This window comes from Oreochromis aureus, linkage group 16, assembly GCF_013358895.1.
Source record: "Oreochromis aureus strain Israel breed Guangdong linkage group 16, ZZ_aureus, whole genome shotgun sequence".
In the NCBI taxonomy this organism is placed as follows: Eukaryota; Metazoa; Chordata; class Actinopteri; order Cichliformes; family Cichlidae; genus Oreochromis; species Oreochromis aureus.
The window spans coordinates 2,519,238-2,535,694 of NC_052957.1; the positions used below are offsets into that span (position 1 = coordinate 2,519,238).

Here is a 16,457-nt window from a genome sequence, read left to right on the forward strand (position 1 = left end):
TCTTCTGGACAGAGCATCTCCTTGGTAGATCCCGCACTTGATGGTGACTTGTGCTATGGGCTTGGGTTGGCCTCTAGTATATATATATATATACTACTATATATATATATATATATATATACATATATATATATATATATATATATATATATATATATATACACACATATATATATATATATATATATATATATATATATATATATACACATACATATATATATATATATATATATATATATATATATATATATATATATATATATATATATATGTGTGTGTGTGTATATATATGAGAGAGATGGAGAGAGAGAGAGAGAGAGGAGGGGAGAGAGGGAGGTAGAGATGTAGAGAGAGGGGGATATAATCACTGACTGTACGTCGCTTACAGCGTGAGTGAGTCTATTTATAAAAACATGTCCAGCTGTCGTGAGAACCCGTTTGAGTTTTAGACAGTCACAGCAACTGCATTTTTTTCATTTTTCAAACTCCTTTGACTTAAGATTTTGTTTCAGGCTTAAGGTAACAACTAGGTCAGGGTTAAATTGAGGGTTTGACTCTTATTTGTGATGGGTAAATGTAGGAGTTTGAGATTACCACAAACTTACGGACACACAGAGTGGAGCAGGCAGGCAACAAAGAACAACTCTTAGTAAAAATATGAGAACTACTTCCAGACAGCCTCACCTGCACCTACCGCTGCCCCCACCAGCACAGCCACCGAGTTTGAAGTAGAGTGGTTTTGATATAGGCAAAGAAAAGCTACACAGAGGGATTTCTCAGATTATCCAGAATATGTGAAATGAGGACATCGTTTGACCCCCACAGCAGATTCTCTGTGAACCCCAGCTTACACCAATGGAACTTAGTAAAGCTTTCTAATTGTCACTGAAGAAGCGATGGGGTCCTGAGCTCTCCATGACCAAAATCAGTCAATATCTTCTTTCATTTAAATAAGAGAGCTGAGCTGTTCAAATTCTGGGAACCAGGACAAACTAACTGCATGACTGCTTAGCTAGCTAGCTAACTGTGTGCTGTAAAAACAGCTAGTGTGAGTAACTCAGAGAACAGCTCCAGTGCTGCTGCGCTCTTATATGGATTTAAAAAAAGGAAAAATCCTGATCATAAGTCGCATGACATATTAGTTTTACAGTCAAATTTGAAATTCAGTAAAACCTACTTTTCAGGCTTTTTACATTTTCTTGATTTGTTCTTTATTATGTATAATAACCACATGCTGAAAAAAGTCCTTCAGGAAGCTCATTGCCTTTTAGCTGCAGCCTGCAGGTCAGTGCATAAACAGGTGAGTGAAAAGAAACAAGTTTCATCCTCCACCAAATTACAAAGGAACTAATACAGTCGATGGTTTGAAGAAAGAATCTGTAATTTTAAAACATAAAACGTGTTTATGAGGTTCAGAGCCATTTTCTGCACACGAGGAATGAATTCCAGTAAAGACAAAGAACAGGACCTGATAGTCAGGACAGATTAAAAAAAATAAAAACAGGATGGTGGCAGTGTGACGGAGCTGAGAAGGAGACACAGGAAGAGCAGTGTAGAAACTGATGTCTGTCTGGTCAGTGTTACCTGGCCCGACCTGTCTGCACGACTCTCTCTTTGCATCACTTTCCTCCTTCCTGTGTCTTTCTCGCCTTGTCTCGCTGTCTCTGTCTTATTTCAAGTCCTCGTTCTTGTTTAGGAGCAGTACTGTACATGTGAGTATAAAGCTGTCACAGTCACTTTGATTCAGCTTTGAAACAATGAAACTGCACGTTATGGACAGTGTCTGCTAACTTTTAGCCAAAGCAAATGTTAACATTTCTAAATATTTTAGCAAAATGTCTCTAAAACAGTGTGACAGTGCTCATTCATCAGTGTGCACAGAGATATTTCTGCATTCAGTGACCTCATTCTTCTCTCTGCGGCTTAAAGGACACGTCATAAACTGTCATAAATTGTTTTGTTTGGTAGCAGGTCATCGCACTTCTTTAGACTGAATTTCACACAATCGCTGCCACTAGTTTTATTTCGAACAGTAATACAAGAATTGACATTTCGGCTTGTAGGATATGACCTTCCTTACTCGTAAAGCGGGACTTCACTGTATGATCCAGACGCTGTTAAGACAGGAAGTTTAGTCTGTTTCAGCGTGGTCGCCTGTCAGCAGAGATTAGCTGTAATGTGTGACTGTCACGGGAGATTAGAGGTAACAGAGCTCTGCAGACTATCACTGTCAGCGGGAGAAGGTCAGACTTAGGCCTCTATCACCGTCTGAGCTTTTGGCTCTGAGTTAAGTCACTTGTCTTTTTCTTACACGTTTCCTCGTGTTCTGGTTTTACTTTCCTGGATTTTTCTTTTCTTTTTTTGTCTAGCTTAGTAATTGACACATTTCATTCAGTGAAACGAGGGACTCAAAAATATCAGTAGAGCGAGGCTGATGAGCCCGCAGTGCTTAAAATCAGGAATCAAAGTGCTAAAATTCCTCAACTAGGATACATAATCAGCATTAGAACGGATCAGGAAAGATTTCTCATAAGAGTCAAAAACCACTGATTGTAGTGTTTTCTGTAAGTGGCACACTTACCTTGATTCCAAGGTTTTTCCTGCATATAAAAAATTTGACACGTACTAAAGAGGTTTTAGCTTCCAAGCCAAAGGTAAATCACTGGGACTTTAGCGAGGAAATCTTTAAATCAAATAGTCAAAAATAACATGAAAATACCCAAACCTTTATAAACTCCGAACTCTGCGTGGACCAAAGATGCCTGAGTGCGTGCTCACCTCCCCGAGGCTCATTTTAAACCAGGAAAAAGCCAGGATTGAGTAACTTCTCCTAATATCTACCTAATTCTACATACATGATATAATCACTGTCTGCTGTTCGTACAGTGAATATAATTTTCTTATCTCACCCTTTATACACAAACATGCTAATAATGTATGTGTAACTGTCCTGGAAGTCTTTTAAACCAGTAACATCCATCCATCCATCCATCCATCCGTCCATTCAGCCGTCATCCATTCAACCATCCATCCATCCATCCATCCATCTGTCCATCCATCCATCCATCCATTCAACCATCCATCCATCCATCCGTCCATTCAACCATCCGTCCATTCAACCATCCATCCATCCATCCATCCGTCCATCCATCCATCCGTCCATCCATCCATCCATCCATTCAACCATCCATCCATCCATCCATCCATTCAACCATCCATCCATTCAACCATCCATCCATCCATCCATCCATCCATCTGTCCATTCAACCATCCATCCATCCATCCATCCGTCCATCCATTCTCTTACTCCTATCCAATAACTAACAACATTTAGGCATGTTGATTATATTTAGATGAGAAACATTCAGCGTAAGATCCACTCACATAATCATGCTGTCATCATTACACACCACAGTTTGTCAGGAAGTGGATGTTAGTGACGATGACTAGAAAATCTAGAATTCTCTTTAAATTAGAATATCTTTTGGAATATGCCAAATATCTTATTTTAACCAATTTTATTGTTTTCTTTTTCAGTATTTACAGTATAGTCGTATTTTGTTTTAAATATATTTATATATTTTCTTTTCTTTCTGCTTCTCTGCCCTCATTCTCACCACTTCTGTCCTCCATCCATTATCCCTCTTTCATTGCTTTCTTTGAGGAGATGAATTCATTGAAGCTTTGATGTAATCCAAATCCCCCAGCCCGTCTTAAGAGCACCAAGGGTCCATTTTGTGACGATCAATAAATGACCCTACAAATACCATTTGGCATGTTTTCTGAGTAGTGCGACCGTATAGAGTTCCCTCCACCCTCACCACCACCTTACTATACTATTCCCTATTGAACTGTAGACACTATCATGACAGTGTTCTTAATGTATGTATGGATTGATGGTCCCCATGAGCGGGAGGGGTAGAGTTAAGGTCTGGGAGTATACCACACATGTCATAGTAATGCCACTGCTAATAAATCTCAGTAATTGGCTTTAGTTTTGCAGTTTTTTCTTCCAATTTCACGTTTTCTCCGTTCTGCACAAAGCAACAGCACGCTGTGTTTCATTTATCAGTTTCTGTTAAGTGATTATTTTATGTGAAGGGGTGATGAGATGCAAAGACGAAAACACTATCATATATCAGCTTCTTGCACAAACAAATGTGCAGATCAACCCTTTATGCATGAACATCAGTGTATACATTAACATGTCACACATTAGAGCTTCGTGATGTTCTGGTTGCAGATACACACATTCAGAAGTGTCGCCATGCCCTTCCTCACCGGGGGGAGCGTGGCGGTCCTATCCCTTCAAACTTTGCTTTATGTTAACAAGAATTAATTTGTAATTACATTTACCAATGTGCTTGTCCTGGAGAGGGTGAGAAAATTGTGTTTTATACATTTCCCACTCCATCATAGCACATGACCACTGGTCTTCTTTGCTCCCATTGGTTGTTGCATCAAAGTTGAGGTTCGTTAAACCCAATGCCAGCTCTTATATCGACATGGATGGTATTCATGAATTTGCTAAATATGGCTCGTGTTCCACAAAGTACATCCCACTTAAGTAAATATTCTGAACTGTGGCTGCTATTCGCACGGCCTCACCAAAACTAGATACTAGAAGATGTGTGGGTGTGGGTCTGTGGCACACTTTAGGACCCATAATGCTAATTAAGCGTCATTTAAATTCCACACGTGTCCATCCCTTTATGATCACAGTGGACCTTCCTGTCATGGCTGCTTCCAGAAGGATAACACACCATGCCACAAAGCTCAAATCATCTCTAGCTGGGCTCTATCATGAGTTCACTGTACTCTAATGGTCTCCAGTCACCAGATCTCAATCCAATAGAGCACATTAGGGATGTGGCGTAACGGCTGTTTCCCGCCACAGCTGCGTGATGCTGTCATATCAATATGGACCAAAATCTCTGAGGGTTTTCCAGCACCTTGTTGAATCCATACCATGAAGGAAGGATCCACCTGCTGCTAGCAGGGTGTACTTTTAAAGTTGTCCAGTGAGTGTAAATTTATGGCTATTTAAACAAACCTATTTGTTAATCTACAAAGTTGGAGTTTACACACTAAACAATCACAATCTAAAATCACACACTTGTAAAATGTGTCTTATATAACAGTGTAGCTGCTGTAGCTGTACATTTAAAATTAACACATTAAATCTCAGGAAAACGTCCCGGCTGTGACCAGAACGTCACATTTATGTGTTTCCGTGTGCATTTCTATTTTTCTGTGATAAAGCTCTCGCCCGTCTGGCTGTGGAGCTAGGCACTGTCTGTTATTTTGGACTGACAGACAGACAAGCTACCAGAGGAGCAGAGTTAATGTGGCTTCAAACCAACTGTTGTGTGGTTAGTTGGTGGTTAGATTCATGCTATGTGCTTTTTCCTGAACACTACTTATGCAGAGATAGAAATGAGGGAAAAGTGGTTGATTTATGGGCTGCTGAACATCTTCAAACATTTTGAGTAATTAATTAGTGTGCACACTCAAGCTGCATAAACAAACACACATTTGTGCACTCGTGTATGTATAACCATGACTTTAGGCGGCAGATCTTCTCACTTTCAAATTCCTCTTGATTTTGCATCATGTTGCAGATAACACGTATATGTCTCTGTTAGCGTATGCTCATCAACTTACAATTAATGTTTAAGTATCTGCGCATTAAGTCTGTGGCTGACTGGATGCTGTCCTCTGTATGCTTATTATAGACACACCCCTGCTGGTGCGAAGCAGCAGTGATTCTGCCCTCAGCCCCCAACCAGCAGAGTCTGAGCCCTCCTTCAATGAAGACAACACTTTGATGGTAAGACCCTAAGGCCACTGGAGACAAAAAGAGAACAACACTCAGCACACAGAAACACACTTAAAGACCTAAAACTAAAATATAAAAATACTGTAATACTTATTTTTCAAGGATTTTTCTGGTATGTATTAAAACAATACTTATATGTTCATATATATATCACGGGAGTAAATGGTAAATGGCCTGTATTTGTATAGTGCTTTACTTAGTCCCTAAGGACCCCAAAGCGCTTTACACTACATTCAGTCATCCACCCATTCACACACACATTCACACACACATTCACACACTGGTGATGGCAAGCTACGTTGTAGCCACAGCCGCCCTGGGGCGCACTGACAGAGGCGAGGCTGCCGGACACTGGCGCCACCGGGCCCTCTGACCACCACCAGTAGGCAACGGGTCAAGTGTCTTGCCCAAGGACACAACGACCCAGACTGTCCGAGCCGCGGCTCAAACCGGCAACCTTCTGATTACAAGACGAACTGCCAACTGTTGAGCCACGATACCCCCCCCCCCGACCGGGAGTAGATCTTGGCTCGTCTACCTATGACTCAGACTGGACATGAGGCACACCTGTGGTGTACGAGGCTAAACGATCAGGCCTTGGTCGATGCAATAATGCTCTCCAAAGTTTTCCTCAAGCTTCAGCAGTTCAAGTTAATTGTGGTTAGTCCAGATGTTCCTCTATTATGGAAATACACATAATGGCTGAGTATACATTTACTGTTGTTAGCTGGATATTTACGGTCTTCTTCTGTGATGTATTGTGTTAAATAGGCACTGGCTAACTCCTGTATGACACCACATACCACAGCATATTTATTAAGGTTGAACTGATTGGTATCATTAGGTTCTTCCAAAGTTATACTATCTTTTTAAAATGTGTTTGAATAGCTTTTGTAAGTTATTGATTTACTCTGTCTCATCATGGGCACTGTGAGCTTCCTTCTAATGCTGTTGTAAAAGGGAGAAACGATGAGATATTTATGCCCTTGTGGCTTTTGTTATAGCAGCAGTCCAGGGACAAATGCTCAATTTACCCCACTGCTCATAAAGCTTATAAAGAGTATAGCATTCAAAGTTTATGTGAGCATGCAAACGTCTAATGTTGATGCTGCTGGGTGCATCGGATAAGGAAAATTCATAGTTTCTTTTCTAGTTGGAAGCATAAATGAAAGTAGTGGGAATACTTCACAGTTGGCCTGGTCTGCTGTTATTATTATGAATGTCTGGCCTTTTAATGTATGTAGGAAAGCATTATATACACTGTACATATACACAGTGATGTAAATGCAACATTATTGCATGCACAATCCTGTCGTTTGAAGTGTTTTGTTTGATGTGCGCTGCTCATGTTTGTCATGTTTAACACACGGTTACACGTTTATAACAGCAAGCTCAGGTGTCCTGTGGGTGGGTCAGCGTTGTGTGTGTGTGTGTGTGTGTGTGTGTGTGTGTGTGTGTGTGTGTGTGTGTGTGTGTGTGTGTGTGTGTGTGTGTGTGTGTGTGTGTGTGTGTGTGTGTGTGTGTGTGTGTGTGTGTGTGTGTGTGTGTGTGTGTGTGTGTGTGTGTGTGTGTGTGTGTGTGTGTGTGTGTGTGTGTGTGTGTGTGTGTGTGTGTGTGTCACATGTGATTAAGGTTTGGGCTGAGCCTTTAGTGCCGTCATGTCCTTTCTCTGCAGACACACTTTGTCACTTCGGGCTCCGTTAACAAAGATGGATGAATACAGTTTTTCTTCCCTCTCTTTTCATTTTTTGTCTCTCCCTCTCTTCAAAGGTCATAGTGCAAACTCTTTTTTTTTATCCTTTCCTCTCATATTCCCGGTCCTTTCCACCTTCTACACACTAATTTTTTTTTTTACATTTTTAACATTTTGACCCAGTTTGTGTCAGAATGACTAATTTGGACTCGCAGTAAATCCAAAGTAAACACAAAAGGAGCTGCTGTAGGAATACTAACCGTTTGTTGTCTCTCATGTTTGGGTTCTTCTCTGAAGCTGTTTGCACTTCTTTGTAGTCTCGTGTTCTTCTTAAAAACAGTCAGTCTGTCCGTGCTGCATTTCTTTAGTTTCCTTTCTTTGTCCTATCTGAATACTCAGACCCAAAAATATAGCATGCACAAGTGCAGCGATGACACATCTACTTACATGTAGCGTGATAAACAGAACATGCATCTAATGGAGAATAGCTAATTTCACCCTAGCTTGAATTCAAATTAAACATTGATCGAGCTCTGCCATCTTTAATCTATAACCTTCATTATCACGTTACACTGTTTAATCTGAGAGTATTGGGCAGATTATTTAAAACCTATATTACACATTACTTACTAGTTTTAAAACATAAAGAATTACTGTACTTTGTCTGCAACTCCCCATTTACTTTCCAAGTTGTGCCTTAGTGTTGCAGCCAACAACCAACCAAACAGGCGTCGCGTTTGCAGACAGTCAGCGTCTACCAAGCACATGATCAGGACTGCAGCAGCCTGCTGGCAACCAAAGCAATCACAAAGAGGCTTTTGGTGCAGCAGCAGCAGAAACCTGTTTGCTACTATTTTAACACTGACGACTGCCAGCAGCCTTCAGCTAAACAATTCAGGAATACATGTTTTTCTAGGTGAGCAGTGGTTACCAGTGGAGTCGGTCACTGGTCTGTGTAAATGGAGCTTTTGGCTACGACCACACGTACACGGGTATTTTTGTAAACTGAGATTTTTCATTTTTGTTTAAAAAAAAAAAAAAAAAAAGAAGGAAAAAAACCCTGTCCACATGTAAACGCAAAAAACAAAGTCAAATGCTGTCAAGAACATGCCAAAGCAACAGGCGGCAATATAATTGTAACCTTGTAGAAATGTTGGCCAATGAGAGGTCTGGAAGCCTGGGAGGGAAAGAGAAAAAACTGGAGATAGTAAGATTAACAGCAAATAGTATTTTGTCTACATCTGCCATTGTAGAAATTCATCTCATGGAAACAATAACGTGGCGCACAGTGCGACGTGCGTGACTAAATCTCTGTTTTTCTCGTCCACACATAGTTTTCAAAAATCTCCGTTGTCAGTGATCTAAAACGCTGTTTGTGGATGAAAGGCCGCATAGAAAAAGCTGCATTTTCAAAAATACGCGTTTAGGTGTGGACGTAGCCTTAGTGATCATTTTCACAGCGGCTGGCAGCAACCTCAGTGTGTGACTGAGGCCTAACGTTGTCTTGTATAGTGGACACACATACTTCTTTATATGTCACAGTCTTTGTCGTTTCACATAACAAATTACAACAAGTACCACACAACTCCACTGCTCAAATGCTGTGGACCGCTCTGCAAAAGCACAAATTAAAGACATATTTCTTGTCTAACATACTTGTTATACATACATATAAACATACATATACTTGTCTAAATCAATCAAGTAAAACAAGTTTTATAATGCTTTCATTTGTTCGCCGTAATGTCATTACAAATTTTTGAACCACTGAACAGCATGTCTTTATCCTGTCTTCCTTCTCTCACCCCAACCGGTCGCAGCAGATGGCCCCGCCCCTCCCTGAGCCTGGTTCTGCTGGAGGTTTCTTCCTGTTAAAAGGGGGTTTTTCCTTCCCACTGTCGCCAAAGTGCTTGCTCATAGGGGGTCATATGACTGTTGGGTTTCTCTGTATGTATTATTGTAGAGTCTCCCGATGTCACAGTCTGGCTGGGGCAGACTGTATGCGTTGCAAAAGAGGACTCAAACGCAGACCAAAAACTGAACGTGACGTGGATTTAACAAAAAACAAGCCGTTTATTGTGGCTAGCAAAAAGGTACAAACAAAAGGGCATTGGTAAAACTAAACAATAACCTAAACTGGGAGAACTAAAACTAAACATGAAAAACCTTAAACATGAACATGGATACCTGAAGTTGAGATGTGGATGAGCAGACGACCTGACAAGGACTGACTGAAAGCACACGGACTAAATACACACAGGAGGATAATGAGAGAAGTGGGAACACATGGAGAAACAGCTGGGAGTAATCAGGCTGGACGAGACAAGGGAAGCAAAACTAGAATCACTCACATGAGACAAGGACCTTCAAAGTAAAACAGGAAACACACTGACTGAACTCTAGACATGCAAACTTAACAGCAACTGAAGAGGCAGAACATAGGGACCTGAAACGTGGGACAAAAAGGCACAGTAGACCCAACATGGACATAACAACGCCACAGGGAAAAGAGTAAAACAAAACACAGAACCTCTTAGAAAATAGGATAGGAAACATAATGAAACGTAGACATGACTACATGAACTTGACAACATAACAGACATGAAACACATGAAGGGCAAGGGAGACTTAACAGGGGTTGGAAGACACAAGGGGAATCTAATAACAAATGAACATAGAAAACCTAATAAGCTTAAACATACACTATAAACATCAAAAGAACTAAAACTCAAAACACTGGGTCATAAGACCCAGGATCGTGACACCCGAACTATATAAAGCTCCTTGAGACGACTGTTGTTGTGATTTGGCGCTGTATAAATAAAACTGAATTGAATTGAAGCGTTAAAATTCTTCATTACAAAAAAGTATAATATATTTTCTAATGCTTTATCCCATCATTGATAATTAAATACACCTGTTCATTAATAATTGACACGCATTAACAGAATATTATAATAAATAAAATCATTATTGTGTGCTTGTTGTGTAGACATGGTCCTTACATGTTGTTGTGGCTTTATTTACTCAGAAAGTCCCTCTAGTCCGCTGGTTAAAGGAAGCCCGTGCTTGATTAGACTCCTGAGTAGCGATCCTTGAGCCCTTGAGATTCCTGACTGGACAAACAGCCTTTCTTAATCACGCTGTTTTCCCCACAGACATCTCTGTTTGCAAGGTTTAGTGCTTTAGGGGAATGTGGTTGGTCCTCAGAGGTGGTCAGTCTCCATGCTCGTTGTTGCTGAGGATGACCTAACATGTTTGTGACTGTGCCACATGCGTTTGTCCTGCAGAGTTCAACGACACCTGGTTGCACCTGTTGTCTCATGTCTTGTTGGTAGTTGTTAAGTTTTGTTACACTGACTTCACACAGGTGAGATGAGAAATAGACCAGTAACCCACAGAGCTTGGCACTCATAGTAAACTCCATTATAAATATTATGCACCTTAACTCTAATAACATTGATCTTTCCTGGAGAAATAAGGTAAGGAGGTTAGGGCCACAGAGTGTGTTATTCTAAACTCAATTTCCACTCCGTACAACTAAGCTGCTGTCACTCGTGCAGCTACTGATATGAAATATTACTGGATGTCAGTAATGCAGCAGGTCTGTCCAGGTTACGTGCTTTGAGGTGCTTGTATATTGGTCGACCACACAACAGCATATATGTGATCACTCTTATAGATCATATCAGCTCCTCAGGTTTCCCCTTTCCCTCATTTCACACATAAAATCTCAGAACTGTAGTTTTCAACTTATATTACTCCTATTACTGTGAATTAATGTTCATGGTCTTTAATAACTACATTGTGTTACGTTAAAAGAGTCTTACCTGGACCAAAACCCAACCCAGCTGCATTTCTATCATACTGAAATTCTTACACATCCACATATACGTACACTTATCATAGGCGTGAATGTCATTATAATTTTGTGCTTTTAATGTCTTTGAACTGTTCTTTTTACATGGTTGGATAATTGTACAGCAGCGATTTTAAAACACAAGAATTTGGCGCACAAGTTTGAATTTATTTTGGCTTTTGTCTAATCCACACAGATATAAAATACTGTGACATTCATGCCCATCATGGAAACTTCTGACCACAACTGTGTGTGTGTATAAACTGATCAGACATATTATTCTGATCACTAACAGAATGAAGTAGATAACACTGATTAATTCTCCATCATGAGGAGCACAACATCCAGTTTGAGGTGTTGACTTGACCTTCGAATTCCCCAGATCTTAATCCAGTCAGGCATGTGTTGGATGTGCTGGACAAACGACTTCCATCCACGAAGGCCTGACGTGACTGTCATGAATCGCTGTGTGGCAGGCAGGAGATTGGACCCAAAATGCAGGACTCACGACACACGTGGATGAACTCAAAATGCAGCTTTATTTGGTGACACGAAGGAAACGGTACAAAACTAAAGTGGGAAACTCTAAAAACATGGGAAAACGCACACAACAATGAGGGACAACGCGACACGTAACTGAGGGAGACTCTGACATAAATACACAGAAAGCTAACGAGGGACGTAGGAGCACACAGGGAACACAGCTGACACTAATAATAATAATAATAATGATGATGAAACAGGGAAAAGAGCAAACACAACATGACGTACACTGATGAGAGACTGTCAAAGTAAAACAGGAAGTACACGACAGACATGGAGACCCAGACTAGACACTGAACAGAGGGAACACAGTACAGGGAAGACAAACACGAGGACAGAAGTGACCCTACACAGAACATGTGGGTACAGGAAACAAAACCTAAGCAGTAGGAATCTCAAACCAAGGAGAACAGAAGAGCTAGGAGTATAAACTGAAACCCAAAACACAACCATCTTAGGAAAACACAAGTACAAAAACTCAGAACACTGGGCCACCGACCCAGGATCGTGACACTCACAGCTTACAGGACGTAAAGCATCTGTTGCTAACATGTTCATGCAGATACCTCCAGGGATCTAGTGTAGTCCATGTGTCAACGGCTCAGGAGGACCAACACATATCTGTCTGTGTGTTTGCAAATATAAACAGTTACATCAGATTTAACCACCTTACCTACAAGTCCAATCGTGCCACCATACCAGAGCTGTAAAAAGAAATCTCTCACGTTTTTCCTTCACATTTTGTGTTTTGTATGGATGTCGGTGCCACACAGGTTCCCTCCATCTACCTGCTGTGCTGCAGTAACTACCATGTAAGTGCTGGAGTGCTTAATGGCCCTGTGCTGAGTGTTTTCTGAAGAAATTCTCTTTCTGTTTGTCTCTTCTTCATACGTTATTTTCTCAGTCGCTGTCAGTCTTTTTCTTTTTTCGTCTCTTTCAGCGTCCCTCACTCTTCGATTCATTCGCTCGCACTCACACATACACGCACACGCTCAGTCACTGGCTCATCTGTCTCTTCTCAAGCAGCCAGGTTCAGATAGAGGTAATGGCTCTGGGTAATTGTTCAAATTGTCACTTGGCCTTTTGGTGAGAGCGATGAGGGGAAGAAAGTACTCTTCTTGGAGTAATTCTCTGTCTTTCTCCTGTCTCTGTCTTTCTCCTTCTCTTGGTCCCCTCTCTTTATTTAATTTCGACCTGGAAAGATTTACTGGTGCAGCTCTTTCTTTCTAAATGCCAGACTCAAACGAGTACAGTACACCAAAAAAACACTCTTTTCCCTTTCTTACTGTCTGTCATGCTTACAGCACACACACAGACACACACAGGCACACACAGGCAGGGATACGTGTTGGTAAAAATGTGTTGCTCAGGCTGGGGGTGCTTATTATTGTCTAGAATACCACAGGGACACTGCAGCACTTATTTTTAATGCTACACCTGCGTGTGTGCATGTCTGCATGTCTCATCATGTCTTTTGTGCCACCTTTCATGCATGTTTGTCATTGAATTATTTTTTTCATATACACATCTATAACTGTGTTGCTAACAATGTTTGGACAGAAACAGAAAAACGTTTGTTTGAAAAGCATCATTCTAAAAATTGATGTGAAAAACAGAAAAAACACAAAAAAGGGGAACAAAATGATGAAAAGTTGTACAAGTGGAGGAAAAACCCCAAACAAAGAAAAATAACACCTGGTGGAGTGAGTCACAGCTAATGGGGTTAATGAGAAACATGAGTGGGCGTAAAAAGGGCGTTCCAGAGAGAGAAACTCTTTCAGATGTGAAGCTGGGGAGGAGTTTACCAGACTGTGTGGATGCTTAGTTTCTAAAATGTATGAATAATAAAACAATAATTTGAAGATTTTTATCATGAATTTCCATATTTGTACAGGAATCATTCCTTCCTAATGATATAACATAAACCTAAGCTCCATAAGCTGCCACCCAGACAGAAGAGATGTTGCTTACTCGAGTCAGACAATCCCGCCCACTTGGAGCATTATGAAAGTAACTGGTGAGCAGCTGAAATCGTTAAAGAATAGGAAAATATTTGGCTTTCAGATAAAGCTTACAAAGTAACCAGAGCTGAGAAATGATGCCGGTGTTGGAATAGCGACACAAACTGCAGCTGCAGTGTCTCCAAGTGAAGTCTGCTGAAGGCTGGCTGCAAACACATGCCCGTCTCCAAAGACTCAGTGTTAACATGACCAACTTCACAGCTTTAAAAAGACGGTTTCCAAACTGGTGGAAAATAATAGTTTTGTCCTCATCCACCTGGATGCTGTGGTTAGGGGCGTGGTCCGTATTGATTGACATGTGTCCCTGACACAGACAGGTGAGACCGACCACTGTGTGCTAGGCCTGCATTTTGTTTGAAGACCACCAGGTGGCGATAACAAAAACCCCTTCTAGTCCTGTAGAAGTCTTTGGGAAGTCTTGGCCTTCTGTCTTGGACTCTGTAAACACTTTGCTGCTGAGTTTATGGGCTCAGTCACTTTTTCGGGTCATATTGAATATTCTCCATATTATCCATGATGTGCTTGTTGGCTAATGCGTTGTCTATCCCAAGTCATCAGCCAGTGAGCGAGAGGCCTGACAGTCAAATCACGTTTGGTTTTGGAAAACCGAGATGGGGATGGTAAGGATGCTAACGGTAAAAACCAAAGAATGATGATGTCACTGTAGCTAGTCTGTGGTTCAAACCAGTCCCAACTATAGAGTGTCTGTGCTTTTAAAATGTCAGCAGCGTGTTCAAAGAGGAAATGCTGCAGCACAGTGGTGAACGCGCATCTCCTAAACATTTCCCTGAGATGTCTCGGTACACGTCCACTTATCCGGGAAAGGAAATTCCAGACAGGTGATTCGGTTCATCTAGACACAGTGTTTTCATTGGGACAAACCTGTATTACTCATCCATGGACTTCCCCGTCTCTGCTGACTGCACGCCCACACGGTCCACATCGTGAACAGGGAAGAACGCTGGTTTGAGCGAGCAGTCAACCGTCTCCGAACTGAAGAGGGGGTCTAAAAGTAAATCTATACTATCTCACAATGCTGTGATTGCAGTCAACCCCAGGTCTCTGTGAGTAGTAATCATAGCCATTAGTGGTCATGGCAGCTTGTGTGTGAACGCCGGTTACATGGCCGGGAAAACCTGCAGTCAGCTGAGACCGAAGAGCTCACCTGGATGATGAAAGGTTCCTCCTGCTGAAATCTTTGCCTCCAGATGAACCGAAGCAGTGTTGGGTTTTTTGAAGCTTTGAATTAATGATTCTGTTTTGAACTGAACTTGGTTTCATTAATTGCACTAAATGATTCTGACATGCACTAAAAACTACATTAATACCCAAGTGAAAAACACACACTTCAGTCAGCACGTGTGTGCTGTAGTGTGTGTTTCATGCTTCATGGATTCATTTACCTGCACAGACAAAAAAACATTCAAAAATAGTTTAATTTACCTTTAAAAATACAAATTAATTAATGAGAAAAAATATTAAATGTTATATCTCAGTGCATTATTTTCTCTGCTGTTCAGAATTAAAAGAACTCCACATTTATTCATGCACATTACCAAAGGGAAGATGGATGACGTTGGGTTTGTCACTTTCATACAGATGAAGACACATAAAGTGCACACGCAGACACAGAATGCATTAATACTAATTTATCATCCCGGCTGTGGTAGCATTTTCAGGGAACACTTAGCCTGATTGGTCATTCAATAATTAGTAATATCACTAATAGTTTGCTCTTTTTATCCGCTTTTAGCATTTATTAGATTGGACCATGAACACTAAACGCTCGCAGCCCATTTGTTAAAAGCATAGTTATTCAAGGATTATCCATCACGGAGTCAAAATGGAAAATCTGCTTCTTTATTCTACACGTTTTGGGGAGCCATTAATGCTCCAAGTATTGATTAAGCTGTCCAATTCTGACACACTAATATATTCATTTTTCCCTGCAGTGGTCCTCAACATATTTCAAATAAATCTTTGTCATTGAATAAATATATCTTTCTTTCTTATCAAGCTTTAGATCTTTCAATCATTATTTTTAATCAACTTTTACTTTTTGTCCAATTAAACTGTCTGTGGGAATGTTATAATTATTAATTCCTGTGGGCTGTGATTTACTGACACTGCTGCTCACGCTTTTCCTCTTCACTGAATTTGCAGCTTTGTTAATACTTCTAACCTCTAAAAACCAAATGAACTTTTATTGTTAATGTTTCAAAAACCCCGATTATCATCATGAAAGTGAGCTAATTCCTTAAAATAAGAGCAGTGACTGAAGTTTCCAAACTGCAAGAGGTTCAGTGTCTGTAATTAGAAGAAGTGTTCAGAGGAACGCGCTCGTGTCAGTGTGAATAATGAGAAACATTTATTCGTTCAGATTCATTTACTTGTTTTAAATTAGCCTCTGATAAGTAACATACATTGGTGGCCTTTTGTAATTAATATGTTGCTCTTCCAAAGAGACACAGAGAGAGAGGCTGTTACTAAACACATTTA

The 16,457-nt window shown here is 40.6% G+C and overlaps 1 protein-coding gene across 2 annotated transcripts in view; it reads left to right on the forward strand.

Annotated features, from left to right (window-relative positions):
- The window catches only part of pard3bb (par-3 family cell polarity regulator beta b), a 248,745-nt gene that overhangs the window by 51,473 nt on the left and 180,815 nt on the right, over positions 1-16,457 (forward strand). For both annotated transcript variants that reach the window (XM_039600345.1, XM_039600346.1), the window contains exon 4: positions 5,739-5,833. In XM_039600345.1, coding sequence (XP_039456279.1) covers positions 5,739-5,833 — 95 coding nt within the window. The remainder of the gene's footprint in view (positions 1-5,738; positions 5,834-16,457) is intronic.